The sequence below is a fragment of the Nicotiana tabacum genome, chromosome 22 (genome assembly GCF_000715075.1).
Source record: "Nicotiana tabacum cultivar K326 chromosome 22, ASM71507v2, whole genome shotgun sequence".
NCBI classification, from domain to species: Eukaryota; Viridiplantae; Streptophyta; class Magnoliopsida; order Solanales; family Solanaceae; genus Nicotiana; species Nicotiana tabacum.
Window position 1 is genome coordinate 89086443 of NC_134101.1, and position 13420 is coordinate 89099862.

The 13420-nt window shown below is 32.3% G+C and overlaps 1 protein-coding gene across 1 annotated transcript; it reads right to left on the reverse strand.

The window, feature by feature from the left end:
• Positions 1-233: 233 nt before the first annotated feature.
• On the reverse strand, positions 234-7129 carry LOC107766450 (phosphoglucan phosphatase LSF1, chloroplastic). The gene is made up of 10 exons (XM_016585233.2): positions 6612-7129; positions 5212-5318; positions 4632-5091; positions 4315-4386; positions 3326-3447; positions 2783-2998; positions 2238-2343; positions 1898-2010; positions 1042-1186; positions 234-778 (listed from the first exon to the last, which is right to left on the reverse strand). The coding sequence occupies exons 1-10, from the start codon at positions 6912-6914 to the stop codon at positions 656-658; spliced, it is 1767 nt and encodes a 588-aa protein (XP_016440719.1). The 5' UTR covers positions 6915-7129; the 3' UTR covers positions 234-655.
• Positions 7130-13420: the final 6291 nt, after the last annotated feature.

Genomic DNA, 13420 nt, shown 5'->3' on the forward strand with positions numbered 1-13420 from the left:
CACCTGGAGATAGAGAATCAGAAAGTATTTTGTTGTGATGCTGTAGCCATAATCCAACTGGAAAGAAATACGTGAAGGACAAAAACATCCTCTACTTTATCACACACTGTTGCTATCTAGCATATATGCCATTTTCTCATCTTTGGGTACACAGGTCTGTAAATACGAATTTGTGTTTAACAAATAATCTTTGTTCAGCAGCATAGTAGAACTTGCAATTACACATGCACGTGTTTATGTGATGTCTATGTATATAACATAGATACAAATCCATATTATGTGGAATTATTTTCATGTTAAAGGTTTGTTTACACAGGATTGACTGAGCTTTTCGATAGTGGAAATTATCAAGCAGAAGGAATCAGTCAGTTGTCAGATATACAATATGCGTGTTGGTAATAGACTCGTAAAAAGAAGTTCAATAACATGAGCATTATAACTCGCCTGCCGTTGCACAACTTTGCAGTTGTTTGACCTCGAAATTACACGGCAATATACAGCTCCCTCTTCAATTCACGCGGGAGGGACAGGCTTCCTTTTAGGTGTGTCCCAGACATGTTAAGCTGGCATGTACCGACCATTTTTATGGAAGTCGTTTTTGCAGAATACATAGTTGGACATGCAACTATGATGACTGAAAATGCACTATGTCCATCTATTTTTTCGGTGCTAGCTTTATTGGGCAGATAGAGAACGCAACACATCGAGCAGCTTTTGCCAGCATGAAGCGCTCATTTTCTGTCAATGGCCTCTCAATGACCTTCATAATAGTTGCGTCCTAATTCATATTAGATAGAAAAAATTGTCATTACATTTACATATAAGCAACAATTTAATCATCAGAGAAACTACAATAATGATGAAAAGAAAATGGAAATATTCTAGATCATCAGTAAAACAGACATTTTGCATTATTTTTATGCTACTCTGAAAAGAAAATTAATGAGATAGGTATTGATATGTTAAAATGGGAATTAGATGTTTCAATGTTAACGATTGTCGTCCTCCAGCATTTTTATGAGGAAGCACAACTTAACTAACCTTCTTTTGTTGTTGAACAGTAGGCCTCACACTGGCAACATCACCAACAACAATTACATTATTGAGATTTCCCCTTTCATCTCTTTCAGTTGGTGAAGAGGTTGAATGCCTCCAGTCTCCACTGATAATGTACTTATAAAGGTACCTGATAAACAAAGATATATGACTTTGTAAGCAGCAAATTTACCTAAAAATAAAAACAGGAAAATCATAGTAAATATATATTGACAAAAAAGTAAACTCTAGGAGGAAAAGAAACAGAAGGGTAAAAGCATAAGAATTAAAAAGATCACGGAAAAAAAGAAGACATTTCATCTTGGGAAAATGGTACCATGTAACAGCAATTCAAACTGACAAACATAAACTATGACATGCAGGACTATAGATTTAAAGCGAAGGGTTAGTTTTGTTGACAAGAATAAAGTGATTGGTTTCAGAAGAAACAAAAATAAAAATAAGAAAAGCACAGACGAAAGAAGGTTCAGCTTCTTTAAGAAAACACTTCTAAAATTGTTATATCATTTTGCTCTCATCTTCACAGATTCTTGATTTAATCATTCTGTAGAGACATCACTACAAAAACAGCCAAAACAAGTTTGATCTCTCAGAGAAGAGAAATGCAAAATAATTAGTTGAGATGGGCCTAATGAAATTCTGCTGTGATGCAGAAAAAGATAAAGGATGATATCAAAAGGCATGAGTGTGATTTGTGATACAGCAAAGAGAATCATCAAAAGAAGGATAAAGGATGACACTGAAAAGAGAACTAAAAAACTCCACGTACAAGCTGGAAATCATTATAAAATCATGGTAATCACTAACACTACTATGGCTGACAAAAAGAGCCAAAACTTACTTTCCCTGTGATAGTCTAACTTCAGCCTCAAATCTTGGGCCACCTTTGTGGACTGCCTTAATTGGTTCTTTCCAGTTACCTGTAAAATCTCCAACCAAGTACACATCTTCCCCCTGTTTAAAGTCATATGAGATACTTAAAAGTAGATACCCTCATTTAAAACACACATGGAAGAGAACATCAGAGCAACACTGAGTATGCAGCATTCTTTCCAAGAATCAGCTTCGACCAAGCAAAGAATGCAACATAAAATCTGGGTTCAATTTCACTGCTGATTTTGTGATTCATAATAACATCTGAGGACATCACCAACAACCTCTGGAGATGATTAAATTATTACCTCGTGTCCGTTCCACACAAAGGTTACTGCATGTGTTGCAGGCCCATCATGTGCACCAGTTTCCACCATCGCTATGAGATCCCATGTTGCCCAGGCAATGGCTGGTCTGCAACCAATATGTTTCGACAAGGTAAATCGAGAATCTTCATTGTACATGGCATTATTTTTTGTTCCTAACAGAAGTTCAATTTTCTAATTTTGTGATTAGAGTAAGAATGGCTAAATAAGCAAGAGCTAAAATAGGGATCACAATTGTGAACTATATAAGATATCATGGCTAAATATCATTTTCAAAAAGGATATCATGGCTAAATATATATGTGAAAGCAAACTTCACACATTTAGTGTTGCTATATCTGTCGCGTCATAGTAGAACACGGGTCTTCCAATATTCATACATTCGTGTGTTTTACCATTTTACAATCAGAAGAAATGCAAGTATAAGAATTTTTAATTATGCCCTTGGTAAATAGATCACCAAGATACAAATGCAAGTGCTTATCCAGTCAAGGCCTCTAAGGAATATGAGAGTTGAGGAGTAGAACCTGTCAGGCTTGCATGAATGCAACCCAGTAACAAAATTATAGGCTGCATGAAGGGAAGTATCTGTCATCCAGTGAAGGTAAGCTATTACACATGCAGGGGATCTATCAAAACCAGTTGTACAAGTCACATAGACTCGGTGGTTCTTTTTCAATAGACGTAGAAGAAGACCAACGCAAAACGGAAGTTTCTTTCTCATGTCAAATGAATCACCTTCCCTGCAAAGAAATTAAAACGCAGAAGGATTAAACAGCAAACCCAAGATAATGGAATAAAGCTATGCTCAATAGGATCATTTTTACTCCCAATATGCAAAGAAGATTTTCTATGATATAAGCAAATGCTACAACTTCTGAAGAGCTAACGGTGCATCTGTACAGGCATCAGCATCACATTTCCACTACAACATAGAGACAGACTTCATTTGAAGAAGTTTAAAAAAGAGAGCTCTTAGGAGGGTATATGCTAAAAGGAACTGGAAGTATAAAACAGATTGTTAGCTTATTTACCTACTTCCAATTCAACAAAAGTATACTTTTTATTACCTTATGGGATAGTTGATCATAAGGATGTTAAACCTTTGGCACGATTCATTGATTATGTTGACACTAATTCCCCAATTTTCAGCCTCGATCCCACTCTGAAAATTCAGTACAGCGGAGATCCCCTGATGTAGATATTCACTGGGTTAGTTTTAAGTAAATAAACAAGGAATAATTATCCTGATGCAGATATTCCCTGGGTTTAGTTTTAAGTAAATAAACAAGGAATAATTATCCTGATGCAGATGTTCCCTGAGATAGTGCAAGTAAATGAACAAGGAATGACAAATTCTGCAAAGGAACACTGCAAAATGGCTAAGATCAAGGTACACACCAATTTTTCCTGCATCAGGCAACCACACCCATACTAAGAAATAAACTAGAGAAGTTCTTGTCACGTCCATCAATTCCAGATCCATGATTTTTGCTGGTCGTTTTTATTGTTAATTTCAGAATCAAGCACACACGTTCTTTTTGTATAATCAACTCCTTTTTTATTAGTTTTATGATGAAGCTATCAGGCGTACATCAAGCGACTTTCTTCATGCTGCAACTTAAACGTGGGACAACCATACAAATTCTTAAAGACCACAAGTAAACTGCAGGTCATTATGAAGTTGTTTTCACCATCTAAAACCATTAACTACTTCTTTATGCATACACTCATATGTTTCTTTCTGGCCTGCTATTAAGGGTTGCTTAATGATATTCACGATACACTCTGTTCTATCAGATAGTGAACAAAATCTCTATATAGACGGGAAAACCCAGAGATGTATGAGACGTGATTCTTAGTATTTTAGTTGTACACACTTCATGAATAGAAAGGGAAGAAGTAATTATCTTCAATCCACAAAAGCATAGCCTCACCACAACATCTGACAGCATTTCTACATCAGCTTCCTTATGATTCTTAGTATATTAGTTGTACACACTTCATGAATAAAAAGGGAAGAAGAAATTATCTTCAATCCACAAAAGCATAGCCTCACCATAACATCTGACAGCATTTCTACATCAGCTTCCTTTTGTATGCACGATCCCACATATATTTGCTCCGTAATCTGACAAAAGGAAGCAGGCAATGTGCTTCAGAACCAGGCAACAGAAAAGCATCTATTTGGAAAGAAAACTTTTACACAGTTTGATGAAAATGGAGTTCAGTAAAATTAAAAAGAGTAAATTTCCTGGAGGCTCTTCTCTTTCTTCCAGTTTCATGTAGGAAGTTATCAGTTACCATCACATAAATCTCAAGCAGTTGAATATTAATCTTTTGAGTAAAGGTGCACAGAAAATCTCAGTATCTCACCTTGCTGTAACGGATACCAAGATCATGATTGTAATAGAGTTCTCCCTTTGAACGATCCAACGCCTTCGCATATTCTTCCAATGGGAAACTCCCGTGTGTCCATTCAGAATCTCCTATGTCTTTCTCAGAGAATATGTTGATAATTGGGCTAAATGGTAAAGAAGGGGTGCCATTCAGCTTTCCTTGTTGCCTGATTTGCTCTTGATCACTTAGAACCTCCCATCCTTTTAAAGCTAGAAACTTGGGGGAAAATATTACAAATCCGCATTTCCCACTGCCCTCAGCAAGCGTTCGCAAGTTGGAGGCAAGTAAATTTTTGTTCCATGTAGCAACAGGAACACGACCTCTATTATATTGAATATCAATATCATTCATAAGATATAGCTGGTGGATAGGAAATGGGAAAAATGGTCTCTCAAGAACCAGGCTACAAGGCCCTGAGTTCTCTTTCATCATCTTCCTGCAGAAACCATTGCAAAATACAGTACACTTATTGAAACATCACACTACTTGAGTAAGAAATAGACTCTTCGTTTTTAGCATTGTAGCTTAAAACGGGTATAATGTTCACATTTCATACTCTATATCGCCGAAGTCTTTGATCTCAATTAGCCCCCCGCCCGAAGAGTCACTTGCCTTTTTCAATGTATCACCAACCATTATAATTCTTGCTTTCTCGGCATTTCCCTGCAAAATGACACTTCCACAAACTATGAGATGCCTATATAAGGATGAACTCTACAGAAAATGTGAAAACATAGGCGGTTCCTGGATTTAGAGTCATCTAAGTGGGTATGGTCTCGCGGATACAACCTCTTTTATGGGTTCAACAAATATTAAATCCTGAACCTATAGCTTCAAAAATAGAATGTGTTCCACTAAGAATCTCGAAGTTTGAAACCATCAAGTCTACATCCTGGATCCGCCTTAGATGCGCACACACACATGCACACAGAGACACCTTCTTTATTAATTTTAATGCATATGTATACATGGTATATATGTATAAGTTCAAGTTTTATGCACTGACGGTTGGTATAAAAAATATTTACACAATCAAGTCACTTATTAGGTAATTACAAGTACTTCGTATGATAAGCGTATGCAACCTAGTAAAATGGTAACTGACTTGCCATCACATGTTAACTAATAGTGTAAAAAATCTTTACATTGTCCGTGTATATACACAGTCAGGTCAGTTATTAGGTAATTACATATAAATTTCTATGATAAGCATCTACAAGTAACCTAGTAAAAATAGTAATTGAACTGCTATCACAAGTTTACACTATCATGGGTCGTTTGGTAGGAGGTATTAGAAAAAACAATGCAAGCATTAACTCTATGCATTATTAATACTTTGTTTGGTACATTTTTTCAACTTGTGTATAACTAATACTTGCATTAGTTATACATCATACTTGGTATTGTCCTTTGTATAAGTAATGCATAGAAAACCATGGCATTAGTAATACCAAGGCTATTAATGCATGCATTAGTATGGTTATAGACAAAATATCCTTATAGTCCCTTAAAGCTAGAGAATATGGAGGGCATTTTTGTAAACAACTATTTTTCTTAAAAAGTATGCAATGCATTATAATTTTAATACACCACACCAAACAGTAAATAAGAAATAATATATGCATAACTAATGCTTGGATTACTAACTCATGCATTACTAATACACCTTATTCCGCACTATTCTTATACACCCTACCAAACGACACCTCAGTGTATATACACAATCAGATCAATACAGATAAATATCTATGATAAGCATCTATAGGTAACCTGATGAAAATTGTAACTAATGTGATAGTGTTTTAATCTTTAAGATATCAGTATATATAACTTAAATCATATATGCATACATATGGTATATAGTAAACCAAAAAAAAAAGGTAACAAAATCTAGTAAATAAAACTACATTAAATCACAGTTACCCAAATCTAAAGGTGTAAATTGCGAAAACTAACCCCTTTCTTAAGAGCATGGACGAAAACTTTGCCATCAACAGAAATAGCGAAGCGAATACCAAGCGGTTTTTCAAGTGTAACCATATACTCATTCAAATTCATCTTGAACGGCGAAACACTAGTTGTAGACATCGCATAAACCCTCCGATTTCCCCGTCGATTCACCGCCATACTAGCTTTGTACAGTCTATCGCTAAAGCACAATTCCACTCCCCAAAATGACGAGTACATTACACATTTCTTAGAAAAATTAACTGAAGAGTGATCGAAAACTCTGTAATTTGGAACTTGTAATGAATACATTGTTCAAATGATTATATCAACTAATAATTCTCAATTTTTTGTTTAATGTGATTTGATTATGTAGTGGAGTTTTTGCGTTGAGATTGGAGAAGGTTCTAGAGAATTGGAATGGGAGAAAAGTGATTAGGAGAGATGATGATGGGATTAGCTGAAGAAGAAATGCCGTTGATTTGAGCTAAGAGTTGAGAGGCAGAGGCCATATTTGCGCCCATTACGGCATTACCCGCTACGCCACGTGAGATTTTAGTAACCCCACATACCACGTGACTCCGGTGACCTTTTCTATTTTGTCCAACAGTTTGCAAATTGACGTCTGTTTGACACCCATTGTATTAATATTGTTTTTTTCTTTTTGATGCGCGTGTACCTTGTATGTATGAGTATAATTTTTTAAAAATTTAGTAAATAATATTAAATAATATATTTAAGTTATAAAATAAAATTTAAAATATATAAACTTTTGAAATGACAAATATTGATCATATTTAGTTAAAAAAATTACGAATGACCTAGCTAAGTGTAGAAACAATTCAGATAATTTTAAAAACTTAATGATCTATCACGTACCCGCCTTTTTTATTTTAACATTGTATGAAAATGATTGTTTTGGGTACTGTTTATTCTAGACAGGTCAACTAAAAAAAAATCACGACTGATAAATTATGTAGCTAAGAAAACTCCATCGCTTAATAAAAAATAACAACAAGTTATCAAAACCATATCCAATTCAAAGTCATTAGTTATAATATCCTTAATATCATTAACTGAATATAAATAAGAATAGAGATCACATTTTGATCTTCTTGCAACAATGCTACTAAATTCGGAAATGGATCAATTGGAAAAAACGAATGCATCTCGACCCCTTCTTTCTGGGTTATTTGCAATGGCTCGCCCTTAGTTATTATCACTATTTGCTAATAAAACACGATCATTAAGAAGTTATGTAAAGTTTATCAAATTTAATTTGTATTTAAAAAATTAGATAGAATAGAAGAAGCAGAACAACAACAATAACAATCATCCAGTATAATTTCACAAATGGAGTCTGAAAAGGATAGGATGTACGCAGCGTTACCCCTATCCTGGGTCAGCAGAAAGACTTTCAAGTAATGATAAGACAAATAGAAATGGAAGGGTTAAAAAAGAAGTAGAAGTGGTTAAAAAAGAAAGTGGTCAACACCACGTTACCTTTTTATGCTTGAAGGGTTTCTTTTTATGTAGGAAAAGAATACGTATATCCTAAATATTAATACGCCTACTAACAAAATCTTGTACGAAATCGTGGAAGCAAATATATAATTAAAAGATAATTTTGAATTTTATATATAAAGTTTTAAAATTTGAATTAAAATAAAAATAAAAAGAAATTTATCTTTTGTTATCATGTTATCATGCAATTAATGATCATATGCAATCATGTTAAAAACTTTTGATAATTTTTTATAATTATTTAAATTCTACTTTGCCTCTGGCAAAAAAGGAAAAAACATTATTCCATATAATTCTAAACTCTTTCACATCTAAAACCCTATAATTATAGTTCTTTAAAACACTATAGCTAGTCTATATCTATATATAGTAAAGGAATAAAGTTACCAAATATAATTAGCATTGTGGTTAAGCCAAGTGGCAAGCTAATAAATGCCGATAATGTATGGTAACTTTATTCTATATTTGATTATGTTAGTCAAATAATATATATATATATATATATATATATATATATAAATTTTTAAAATTTGAATTAAAATAAAAATAAAAAGAAATTTATCTTTTGTTATCATGCTTAATTTAATTAATGATCATATGCAATCATGTTAAAAACTTTTGATAATTTTTTATAATTATTTAATTACTACTTTGCCTCTGGCAAAAAAGGAAAAAACATTATTCCATATAATTCTAAACTCTTTCACATCTAAAACCCTATAATTACAGTTCTTTAAAACACTATAGCTAGATTTGAATAAAGCAGATTTCTTTTAAAATAAATATAATATATAGGATATATGTCTATGTTTATTCAAATAACAAAAAAGAGTTTAAAAATCAAATAAAAGTTTACTTACATATACAATGAAGTAAACCTACATGGTATAGAAAAAAACATCACAAAAATATGTTAATATTCAAAAAAAAGTTATTTTTCTTTTTCTTTTTGAAGAATGTTTGTTTGAAGAGTCAAATTGTATAAATGGACATATAAAATAACAAAATATTGGTTATACAATTGCTATCATTAATTTTAATTTAGCACCTTTTAGGAATTGAAGGGTATAAGTTGAAACCTTTTCATTTAGCTGCAGTCAAGCCATCATTGCAGGGGTATAATATTTTTTTCGTTGAAGAATATTAGTTTTGAATCATTAAATTATGTGAAAGGTTTCTCGAATTTCAACAAGAGGAATATTGGTTTCTAATTGGTAGTTTCTATATCGATTTTCAAGTATAACAAAAAGTATATTTTAAAAATAAATGGTATGACACCAAATATTTTTAAAAAATTATTTCAAAATGTGATTATTTTTTAAAATATAACGTAACTTTAAAAATAAAATGATAAGATATTTTTGAATTTTAGTAGAGAATTTTTAAATTATTATAATAGAAGTCATATCATGGATGAAATCAAGTAACCGAAATCTTATGAAATATTTACATAAATATCTGGCCAGATTTATTGTTGCTCTTTTATAGCTGATATACATAGATGATATACTGACAATACATGATTATACACATATTATATATGGATTATATATAAATTACACATCCTTTAATTTTTTAATTTAAGTGGTTGGGTGAGCACATATTTAGGTTGATTAGATAAAGCCAAAAGAAAAATATGAAATAATTTTAACCAAAGACTAAAAATATAAATAAATTTCTTATGTAGACAATTTCTATTAAAAATCATCCTTTTATAGCGATATAAATTAATTGTTTGTTACAAAAGAAAGAAAGACATAAAAATAAGATAAAAGAAAATAAATATAGAAAAAAAATGTATGGAAAATCTAAGAACCAGAAAATAGAGATGACAATGAATTTCTTCTTCTCTTTTATCTCTGTTGAGTATAAAAAATTTGGAAGATGATCTCATCGATTTAAAATATTTTTTTCAACTCAAATACATAGATTATAAGATAAGGATATCTTAGAATATATTTTTTTCTAATTTACATTGTGTGTCATTTTTAAAAAATTACTATTAGTAACAAACTGATATGATATTCGAATATGAATTTAGATGCAATTTGAGTAGTTTGCATTGATGTTAAGCCAAGTATGGTGTCGAGAAAAAATTACATGGTAATTTTAAGACAATATGTGCAATGTTATATAATAACAATCAACTAATTTAACATTTAATGATTCAAAGGGCAAAAAATTTGTGTATATAGGGTATTCAAAATTTAAAATTTGTGGCTAGAGATATTGATAAACTCAAAATAGAGCCACACTGAAATAATATTTCACCAGCTAAAGAAATATTAAAATTTTTAGATAGTTGATTAAAGTGAATTTTAAATTAAGGATGATATCTTCACTTGCATCATTATAAAGCTAATCATTATTGAAAGAAAACACACACACACACACACACACACACACACACACATATATATATATATATATATATATATATATATATATATATATATATATATTTTGAAAGATAACCACATACCAGAGAAGAGTTCAAATCATAGTAAAAGAGTTATGTCGTAACCAAAGAGTTGTTCATATTGTGTAATATCTGAACCACAACCACAACCAAATATATGTCGTAACCACAACCAAATATTTGTTTTTTTTTTTCAAGTGATATTTCCTAATTAATATCTGACGAATATCTATAATTATATAGAAGGTTTAAATTTTAAGGTTATTTACATATAATTCAAATAACTCAGATGTTTAATATGGTTAGTGTCAAATATCAAAATGGAGTCATACTGAAAAAAAAATCACTAGCTAAAGAACTATTTAAATTTTTAGATACCCGACTAAATTTAGTTTTTGAATTAAGGATAATATCTTTACTTCCATTATTACAAAAATAATCATTATTAAAAAATAAAATTTTAGAAACTGAAATTTTAAAATAGAAATATTTTTTGAAAGATATCAACACACCAAATAAGAGTTCAAGTAGTAATACAAGAGTCAAGTCGTATCCAAAGAATCCTTCATAGTCTCAACCTTTGATTGTTTTGCCATATATATGAGTTATTATTTTGCTTCCTGACTATTTTCAGGATCCAATGACACCACTGAGAATGGTATAAAAAAAGTAGAATTATAACTAGAAAATTTGAGAAATGGTTAATCCTTTTCATGTAGTGTTTCTTAATTTATATCCAATAACTATCTATATTTATCAAGAAGGTTTAAATTCTAAGACTATTGACATATAATTCAAATAAATAAATATTTGACATGATTAGTGTCCGCGCATCCACGCGAGTACTAATACTAGTTTAAATAATGATAGTTAATTACTAAAACTTAATGTAGCAATTGAATTCGGATGTCTTTATTAAAAACGTCTCAATTAGTTAAAATATATTGCTCTTATGCCTTTTTGAAATCTTGAAACTGTATTCAAATAAGGAAATTATTTTAAAATCTTGAAATTGTATTTAAATAAGGAAATGTTTTATAGTAAAAATTATTAGTTAATTTTGAAATCCTAAATATTAGGAAAACAATAAAATAACTATTTTTCCTAGTATGGATTTTATTTTAAAAGGGTAAAAAGGTGAACGACATTTCGATACGGGCCATCGTACTTTTTATATAGTATAGATACGCGGCCGAACTTGTATTGATTTTTCACTTTGACACTTTAACTAAGACTAATTCTTATTAGACACCGATACTATTCAAATAGTGTATCTATTAGACTTTCTTGACAACCAACCAAAAAAATAAAAAGTGTGTTTACCTTGAAAATGATAATTACAATTAGATTTGATTTTGTGGTTCTAAAAATACGTGATTTATTTTTATGCTAGTTGTTAGGCAATAGATACTAAGTGTGAGCTAAGAAACTAAAGTAGGAGCTTGAGGATAGTATGCTATGCAAACCGAATGACCACGAATCGGGGTCTCGAGCTGGCCTGCTCTGGACTCGAGGCCGAGCTAGATGGGCTTGATCGGGGACGATCGATGAAGGACTAGCAGTTCTAAGGGCCTTGATGATGGCTCTTTATGATCAATAATGAGTAATAAATGAAGAACAATCAATGAAACACAATAAATGTAAGCAATAAAAGCAAAAGAAAGACAATGGAGAGTGTTTAAGTTAAAGAACAGAGAATGTTCTTGTATTGAATATCATGTGTCTTTACAAAATGACAAGGGTTCCCTTTATATATGAGGGGGAATCCCAACATAGTATAGGTGCATTTATTACAAAGATATGTGGTTGGTACAACCATTTAATATCACGGTACGGACATGTACTATTCTTGTAGACCTGGTTAGCTCTAGTCACGTGCCTTGGGAATTTCCCGCTTGTCCATCACAGCCACCGATTTGTACTGCCCCGAGGTCGAACATAGGAAAATCTCGGGGTCGAACCTCAAGCTGTGCCTCGAGGCTTCTAAAGATGGACTGTGAAATGCTATAATGATCGTAAAATCAGACTCTCTGATTTTAGCCGTATACAGATAGTCCCCGCGTTTCTTAGAGTGAAATGATAAGAAACGATCTTGAATTCTTGCTTCTTCGATACTTCCATTATGACGTCAGCCTATCAGAGCATTAAATGCCATGACTCAAAGGCCGCGCAGAGGTCGCCATCAGCACGATTATCGAGAAGTCCACAAACCGTTACTGGTTCGACGCTTCCGCTTCTCAAATGTTGCCCAAACGGCTTCTATAAATACCTCAACAGTTTGTCATTCACACCTTTACAATATCTTCAAGTTTTTAAAGCGAAGTTCACAAATTCCTGCATCGATCTTCTTTCGGTGCTTGTTTATTCATCTTCTTCTTTGAAATTAAGTTATAATCATGGCAAAAACTTCAAAAACGGTACCTCAGAAAGAGGGTACCACTTCTTCATCACGCATGTCCACGGGCAAACCAAAAATACTCCAAGTATCGAGCAATGTACCCTTGGCCACTTCGATACTGTCTCCGATGTTACCATAGAAAACCCCTTTTCTACACCGGGTGATGCGAGCCTGTATCTCGGTACATCAGTGTGGTGACCGACACGAAGAGGGTAAAGATAGACTGTCGATGGGGGAGGCAGTGCAAGTAGAGATCTGTCACGACCCAAAGTCTACTAAGGATCGTGATGGCGCCGGACACCACTGTCAGGCAAGCCAACTACAATTTACTAGCAATTTCTCATTTTAATTATTTTGAAATCATTTTCTTTAAACAAATAAATAATAAATAATAAACCCCACTGGATAATCGAGGATGTCTTTACAAAATTTAACTACTGAAAAATCCCGTGAACATCCCAGAACCCGGTGTCACAA